This window comes from Marmota flaviventris, chromosome 14 (assembly GCF_047511675.1).
Source record: "Marmota flaviventris isolate mMarFla1 chromosome 14, mMarFla1.hap1, whole genome shotgun sequence".
NCBI classification, from domain to species: Eukaryota; Metazoa; Chordata; class Mammalia; order Rodentia; family Sciuridae; genus Marmota; species Marmota flaviventris.
The window spans coordinates 83,223,993-83,232,371 of NC_092511.1; the positions used below are offsets into that span (position 1 = coordinate 83,223,993).

At 53.5% G+C, this 8,379-nt stretch overlaps 1 protein-coding gene across 1 annotated transcript; it reads left to right on the forward strand.

Annotated features, from left to right (window-relative positions):
- The first annotated feature begins 1,600 nt into the window (after nucleotides 1-1,600).
- Nucleotides 1,601-7,851, forward strand: Il1b (interleukin 1 beta). Its single transcript, XM_027952057.2, has 7 exons — nucleotides 1,601-1,704; nucleotides 2,239-2,300; nucleotides 2,803-2,851; nucleotides 4,351-4,546; nucleotides 5,015-5,179; nucleotides 6,149-6,279; nucleotides 7,096-7,851. The coding sequence occupies exons 2-7, from the start codon at nucleotides 2,254-2,256 to the stop codon at nucleotides 7,300-7,302; spliced, it is 795 nt and encodes a 264-aa protein (XP_027807858.1). The 5' UTR covers nucleotides 1,601-1,704; nucleotides 2,239-2,253; the 3' UTR covers nucleotides 7,303-7,851.
- Nucleotides 7,852-8,379: the final 528 nt, after the last annotated feature.

Here is an 8,379-nt window from a genome sequence, read left to right on the forward strand (position 1 = left end):
AGATCACTAGGCTCTGCTGGTCATTGTACAAAGCCCTCCAGAGAAGTGACTGCCCCTCCAATTGGATCTGGACAACAGTGGTTCATTTACAGGGAGATACTGGGGCAAGACAGGAGTCACCCGGGCCAGCCAGGCAGGGATCCTAGAGTGTCCACAGGACAAGACACCGAATTTTATCAGGGTTCACTGTTGAGAACTGCATATCGTTTTCCAAACTCACAAGACCCCCGACGCAGCAGATGGCTTTTAGATTTCCAACAGAACTCATGAATTTCCAAAGGTGGGAATCTTCTGTCTGCCTTCCTGACATCAAGGTACTGGGATCCAAGCAGGAATAAGAAGGCTGCTTAGTAAGCAAGCCACCCTCACCCCACAGTAGAGCCTTGTGCTTCCAATATGCTCACCTGTCCGTCAGGGGCTGACTCCCTTGGATAAGGCAGGGTTGGCTGAGTGTCCTGCACATAGTAGGCACACGCTTATTTGAATGAAGACACTGTGAAATTTCTGCTCACCCTTCAGGCAGCAAACCCTGACTGTGCCCATTCCCGTGCCAGGCATTCACCGGCTCTAAAAGACCTCACAGCCTCCTGGGAACCGTGGTGACAAGGTTCCACTTTTGAGGCTGTAATGATGCTCTAACATCAGTGTCCCAGACTCCAAGCACCATTTGAAACCTGGGTCCTCATTCATTCCACCACCTCATTCATTCCACCCCGGGGCAGTACCCTGCGACAGGCACGCTGCTGTCGGGTTCAACAGTCTGGTAATGCTTGGTGTTCACCAGAGGTATAGCATAGTCTCTTCTGGATATTCTCTGGAAACAAGCGCTCACCAAAAAGTTATTTTAGGCAGAGAACATCTCTTCTACATTTTAAAAAGTCTCTGTGATCCTGGACAATTGATTGATTCAATAAACCCCTTTCCCAATACAACATAATATGGGGTCATTTCATTGATCACCCAGCACTGATGTGTTTTCGATATGAAATTGCTGGGGTACCAGCACCTGGCATCTCGGGGTGGCATGAGTTTGTCTCTGGGGTGTACCTGACCTGCTCAGGAGCCTGCACCCCTGAACATTGTATGTCCCCTGCTCCATTCAAGGGAGGCCAGTGTCTCCCCAGAGACCCTCAGGACTGAGTAGAGAGCAGCACCCTCAATCCCGACAGGGAGAGCGAGTGCCCCTTCATTATATCATCCAACCATTCCCAAGGGGAAAGGTTCCCAACCTAAGTACAAGGAAGTGGGGGGTGGGTTATTTGTGCACATTCATCTGCATGTCCTGCACGTTGTTCCAAAGACCCTAAATCAGCACACTCTTCTAACCCAGGAAAATCCAGTATTCTAGTATTGACATCATAGGCACTGGGGTCATAAGGAAAATGGTGCTGATTTGCATGATGACCCATTTGTGAAATGTGTCATAGCTTGCTATCCCTGGCACTGCCACAGATTAGGGATAATTTCAGCATACCAGCCCCTTTCCCCGAAAAACTCCAGCCAATCCTCTTCCCCCCGCCCCATGCCTTTGACTTGGTTGTGAAATCATTTAACCAGAGGGAAAATTTCTCAGCTCTTCACTTCTGCTTTTGAAGGGCTATAAAAGAGTGCGGGAGAAATCAACCAGCACAGAGCAGAGTTCTTTGTGCTCCACAGCGCAGCAGGCGTACCTGGGATTCTCTCCTACCAGTCTTTGTTGTTCAGGTATGGCCTCAAGTCCCGCTAACGCTTAGAACCTAAGGGGGGGTCTCTCTGTCTGTCTGTCTCTCTCTCTCTCTCTGTCTCTCTCTCTGTCTCTCTCTCTGTCTCTCTCTCTGTCTCTCTGTCTCTCTCTGTCTCTCTCTCTCCTCTCTCTCTCTCTCTCTGTCTCTCTCTCTGTCTCTCTCTCTCTCCCCCCCCTTCCTCCTCTCCTACATTCCCTCACTATCCTCCTCTCTGCCTGAAGATTGGGCTTTTTGCAAAAAAAAAAAAGCTAGCTCTACTGTAAAGTAGCTGTTCTGGGACTGCCTACTGCTTACCCAGCAGTTCACATCTGAGAGGTCAATGGAGGGACCATGCACCCGGTCTCCTGGTTTGGATTTGATTCAGCAAGTGCTTTCCTCTAGACCCCAGGACGGCTCTTTCCAAGGGCATTCCTTTGCAGGCCTGGCTGTACTGGATGCTGAGGGAAACTCACATGAAAGTGGCCCTGGGGGGACCGGCCCTGCAGTGACCACTCATTTCCTGCTCTTCTCACAGGTCTCAAAGGCAGCCATGGCAGCAGTACCCGAACTGGCCAGTGAGATGATGGCTTACCACAGGTGAGTGTGGACACCGAGTAGTCTGAACAGGGCTCCCCTCTCATGAGTGAAGGTTGTCTATGCTTAGAGACCAGATGTGTCCCCAAATCTCCTCGTTAGGTAGCAAACAAGCTAACCTAACTTCCCACCCCATCCAGCCTTGGGACCCTGATGCCAGCCACCCTTGCTGTTGCAGCGGCTTCCCACAGAGGCAGATGGGAAGAGGGCATTCCCTGTGGACATGCCAGGGGCCCTTTGCAAGTTTGGCTTGCATGGGAGGGGCTCTGATTTTAGCTGACTCTTCTGGGCGAGAGTTTAGGTCTCGGGACCCAATCAGGCGTTCTCAGGATGCCTAGCTGCATGGCCCAGAACCTGCCCTCTAGACTGTCCATGCACATCGCCATGGAACTCTCCAGAAGTCTCCAGGCAGCCTTGAGGAACAGGCTGTTCACAATTTTATTAGTGCAAGGCTTGTGTGCATAAAAGGAAAGACATCCCTGAGCCACGTCTATCTTTATTGCAGTGACGAGAACGAGCTGTTCTTTGAGGTGGACGGCCCCAAACACATGAAGGTGAGACTCTGGGCTTCGCTCCTGGTGTGTGGAGGGGCTCAAAGAAACGGGCTCTGGGCTGCCTCACCCCCCAGGTGTTTCGAAATGGGCTGACTTTTGCCTCTTCCAGTAAGATAGACACTGGCTGCACCCCACGATCCCACAGTCTCCCCATAAGGCCTTGCATTGCTGGGCAGCTGCTTCACCCAAGGAAGACAGCCAAGTCTTCAAGGAGATCTGGTCTGCCTTTTGTTTATTATTAGTTTTTTGTTTTGTTTTTTTTTTTGGCAGAGAGGATTGAATCCAAAGGTGCTTTACTACTGAGCCACATCCCCACCCCTTTTTATTTTTTACTTGGAGAGAGAGCCTCACTAAATTGCTGAGACTGGCCTCAAACCTGCCATCCTCCTGCCTCAGCCTCCCAAGTTGCAGGGAATACGGGCGTGTGCCACCATGCCTGGCTTGGTCTTCCTCTCAGGAGATGGATTCAGTCTACTTTAATCACTTGAGCCAAACTCTGCCACCCAGAGAGAGTGGCCTTGGGAACTAACCCATGCCTGCCCCTTTTTCCTCCCTGGGATGGAACTTAGGTCAGGAAGACATAGACGGTATCAAAAAAAAAGATGGTCTGGGAGCCAAAGCTCCCAGTTTTTGTTAGAAGTGCTGTTTGATCTTGGACCAGACACCCTCCCACTTTGGACCTCATCTGCAAACAGATCTTCTCTGCCACCCGGGCATCCTGGAGCCCCGAGGTCTGGGCATCTTCAGTTGGGAGCTAAGTTCACCCCAGCAAAGGGGCCTTCTTCAGGCTCACACCAAGGTCTAGCTGTCTCTTCTCGGTTGTGTGACGCCTGATAAGTTTCCCAGGTGGCGCAGCCGTCTCTCCCACCCCACCCCTCAGTTCAGGCCAGCTTCCCCCAGCCTCGTAATCCCGGAACTTCTCGCTGCTCAGCTTGGCTGTCCTCTGTGCTGTTGGGTCTCTGTCACTGTCCTTCAAACTCCAGAACCAAACCAAGCCTCGGGGCAACTCCAGCCAGGCCTGAACGCAGCAGGGAAGTGGTCACATACTCCACAAATAGCCACCATTCTTACAGTGTTGGCAGAAAGCCTGAGAAGAAGGATCTGTGTAGAAAAATCCAGAACTCGTTGAGTGAGCCAAGATCAACAGAAAAAGTCATGATCGTTATTGTTCCAAAAATTTTAATGGCAGTGTTGGAGCATTAGGGATAGGAAAAGATAGGAAGGGTGAGAGGGTGTATGGAGAGGTGGGGCGTGTACCGGAGAGGTGAAATCAAATTGGCCTCTATTTTAAGAGAATAGCATGTAGGATGTCAGGAGGCCCTCATTCTCCTTGCTGTGTGTCCTTGGGAAAGCCACTTACCCTCTCTGGGCTTCACAGACCTAGCAACTAGCAGTAGAAGCTTGGTAATCTCTGAGGCCCCTTCCTGCTCTCTGGGGTCCATGCAGGAGTCCACCAGCATGACCATCTTAACCTGCTCATTGCCTCGGTTTCCCCACAGTGCAACTGGCAGGACCTTTACCTCGGCTCCGTGGATGAGGGCATCCAGCTGCAAATCTCCCAGCTGCACCTCAACAAGAGCTTGCAGCAGGTGGTGTCACTCGTCGTGGCCGTGGAGAAGCTGCGGATCCTTCCGGGCGCACAGGCCCCCCGGGGGGAGGACCTGCACTCCTGCCTTTCCCTCATCTTTGAAGAAGGTACTTACTGAGATCCTCCCTCGGGCTCTTCTCAGCCCCTCACTCAGCCCCCAAGTCCCCTCCCCAGCTCAAGCCTTTAAAGGTAGAAAACAAGCCCAGAAACCAAGCCAGTGCTGCCTTTGGCCAAAGCCCCTCTTCCAAGGAGACCGTGGTGTGAACCCACCTTGCGGCTCACCTCCCAGAGCGCGGTGAGCCTGAAGCCCACCCACTCGGCCGGGCTCCTGCTGTGACCTGAGTAATGACATTTCACACAAGTGTCCCATCACTAGTCCTCAGTGAGGGACAGTGGCCCTGAGCCATGGCTCTGGTGCCAGGGCCAGCGTCCTTGCCACCCCACTCCCCACTTCCTCCCTCCTGGGTCACAGCTGGAGGTTGAGGCCATGTGCCTGTGTCCTCTGAGGGGCCCAGCCCTGCTGCCCACGTCCCCCTGCTGGCTCTGCCTTGACGATGTGTGTCTCCTGATTCTAGAGCCCATCTTCTGTGACTCCTGGGATGACGACGGGTACGAGTATGACGCGGCCGTCCCGGTGCTGAACTGCCGGCTGCGTGACGTCCAGCAGAAGAGCCTGGTGCTGTCCGACCCGTGCGAGCTCAAAGCTCTGCACCTCAATGGACCGAATCTGAGGCAACAAGGTAGCTGGGGGCACCCTGGCATCCCCTCCCGCCTGCAGGCCGCTTGCCAGGGCTCCCCAGAGCAACAGGACTGGGAAGGGACGTCCACCACAGCACTGACCCTGGGCCCAACCACGAGGCCAGCTGGAAAGCATCCGCATGCGCGTTTGCTGGTGGGAGGGTGACCAGTCTGCTCCAGCAGTCCTAGGGCCACTGTCCCCAAGCCCCACGGGAGGGTGCAGTGACAACGCTCCCATGGTGCAGGGTCATTTGATGGACAGGCGCTAATGGCTGCGGGTTCCCTTTCCTGCTGTGGAGACTGAAGCTGGAATATCAGGGAGACAGCCCGCCCTTCCGGGGCCTGGCGCTGCCCTGCACCCCCTGCTTCCCTCCCACCCCCGCCACACGGGTCCTGATAGGGAAATTTACCAGCCAGGGAGCATTATCTCTCCTGGCCTCTTTTTGTGTGTGTGTGGTACCAGGAAATGAACCCGGGGGCACTTAACCCCTGAGCCACATCCCCAGCCCTTTTTATATTTTATTTAGAGACAGAGTCTCGCTGAGTTGCTTAGGGCCTCACTAAGTTGCTGAGGCTGGCTTTGAACTCATGATCCTCCTGCCTCAGCCTCCCGAGCTGCTGGGATGACAGGTGTCCACCACTGCCTTCCCTGTCCTTTTGTAGTGATCAGATTGTTCTACTCTTGAGGATGGGCACACAGTGGCCAGTGACGAGATCAGTCCCTGCCGTCCTTCAGCGTTTAGACCTTAGTGTCCATTTCAAGGTCCCCCTTAGTCCCCATTTCAAGAGGCTTCGTGAACCTGTCGGGCCTTCTCGGGGGAATCCCGGAACCAGACCCCCGACCCTGCTGTTGTGCAGATCAGCGGTTCCCACCGGGCCAGCTAACTCGTGCGGGTCCCGGGTTTGGAGGGCAGTGCTTAGGCCCACCCTGCACGGCGTGGCCTGACCAGAGACCCCGCTCTTGTCCCCAGTGGTGTTCTCCATGAGCTTTGTGCTGGGAGAAGGGAATGACAGCAAGACACCCGTGGCCTTGGGCATCAAGGGGAAGAACCTGTACCTGACCTGTGTGATGAAGGGGGACAAGCCCACCCTGCAGCTGGAGGTGAGTCAAGACCAGGGGAGGCCCTTCAGCACCCCGGGGTAGGCAAGGCTGCCCCCTGCTTCCCAGGACACCACCTGCCTCCCACCCTCACCCCCTAAAAATCTGGGAGCTGGGATGCTTGACAACTTTACATAAATGTCAAATAAATTCAATGTGATTTTTAACGCACGCAAACATCACTACCCCGGCAGAAAATTAAATCTTGTCACTCGCTGCCGGCCTCATGCCCAGCCATTGTCACCGTGCCAACAGATCAGACCATGTTAAGACTAGGTGCATTGTACACCGGGAGGGTCTCTCCATTTCCGGGATGACACTTCGGGGGAACTCATCAACTGAAGGGACCTGTCATCAATCTCCACTTCCAAGATCACCCCCCACACACACACCTGCAACTTTTCCAGCAAAAGCTTCATTTCCAAGTTGATGTCATTTCTAGCCAGGATCCTTAAAAAATAAATAACTGCAAAAGTACCTAGAAACTACATACTCCTAGAAGCTTTGACCTAAGTTTTACTTTAAAAAAAAAAAATCCACACCTCCATGATGTTCCCCAGCAATGATCCTAAGAATTCAAGGAAGACCAAAGGCTCCTTCAGTGGCTACACAGAAAGCTGGGGTCCCAAAGACAACTCAGGAGTGTGGCTCCAGGTCCTGTACCTGCTCATTGAGTGAAACCTCTCCAAGGCATACTGGTGACAAAGAAAAAAAGAGCAGGATGCAGACAGTGTCCCATCTGGTCCGTCCCAAAGTCTCCTCCCCCACAGTGTCTCTGTCCCACCCCTCACCAAGAGGTTTGTTTCTATTTTGCTGCAGAGTGTAGACCCCAAAAGTTACCCCAAGAAGAGGATGGAGCCGAGGTTCGTGTTCAACAAGATAGAGGTCAAAGACAAGGTGGAGTTTGAGTCTGCTCAGTTCCCCAACTGGTACATCAGCACCTCCCAGGCGGAGCACCTGCCCGTCTTCCTGGGGAACAACAGCGGCCAGGATATAACAGACTTCACCATGGAATTCGTGTCCTAAGGAGCCTCACCGGTGGCCCACGGCAGCGAATGTAGCCTGCACGCAGAGGGCCGGCAGAGGAGGGCAGGAGGGCTTTGAGCGTGGCTGAAGGCTGGACCGACACCCACCTGCGTCCCCAGGTGGGGACACATGCGCAGAGCTCTCTTGCCACCAGCCAGGAGATGGCTCTCTCCTCCCAGGGGCCATTTCGGAACCTCTGCTGACCTGGCCACCCCCCTCTCCTGCGTCCTCAACGCCAGCCAATGGGATCAGGCCACATTCTGTTCCAGGAAAACCTCTCCTCTGCTCCCAGCTTCTGATGAGCATCTGCTTACCCACTTATTTATGTATTTATTGATGGGTGGATCTATTTCATTCAAGGGGACCAAGCCTCCTCCTCAGTGCTTGTGGAATGGCTGTGATCAGGCCTGGTGCACAGGCTGCAGCTAGTCCTCCCCTTGGGGCTGAAAATAGATGTGCTCAGACTATGTGGTGGGGAATATTTATGGGTGAGAAAGTATAATCACACTGATTCAATGGTTCTGAAATAAATTTCGCTGAAAAAAAAAATTCTGCCCTGGTTGTTGACTTTTCTTAGATTTGACACAGAAAAGTAAAGATAAACGGGGCCATCAGAGTCCTCGTCAGGGGTCTGGAAGCCACTCCTCATTGCTGAGTGCTGCTGAGAACCTAGTACAGCCCTGGACACAAAAGCCAGCCTCCCGTCCACCCCCTTTCCTCCTGCTGTCCAACAGGAGGCTGTTGGGGACACAAGAGTCCCCTGGAAAGGGAGTCACTAAACATTACAGGCAGTCACAGCTGCAAGGACTCGTCCATCCATCTGCACACGAGACACTCAGCCCTAGGGCCTGAGGGACAGAGAAAAGCAAGGGCAGGTGGCAGAGGCAGAGGGCACCTTCAGGTGACCTGAAGTAGAGGAGGGGTGTCCCGACCGGCAGGACACATCAACCTAGATGGGGAGGAATGAAGGGGCAAGAGACACAGAAGGATGACAGCAAGACAGGAATTCTGATCAAGCTGCAAACTTTTATTGTTCACACAGGGGTATTTATATGCTGGGGATGGGGAAGCTCTCTA

What these genes read in the sequence shown, in the direction of transcription:
- Il1b (XM_027952057.2), top strand. Translation starts at nt 2,254, where the DNA reads ATGGCAGCAGTACCCGAACTGGCCAGTGAGATGATGGCTTACCACAG. An exon ending in GAGATGATGGCTTACCACAG is followed by an intron (nt 2,301 to 2,802) that starts GTGAGTGTGGAC and finishes TCTTTATTGCAG; the next exon opens with TGACGAGAACGAGCTGTTCT. An exon ending in ACGGCCCCAAACACATGAAG is followed by an intron (nt 2,852 to 4,350) that starts GTGAGACTCTGG and finishes GTTTCCCCACAG; the next exon opens with TGCAACTGGCAGGACCTTTA.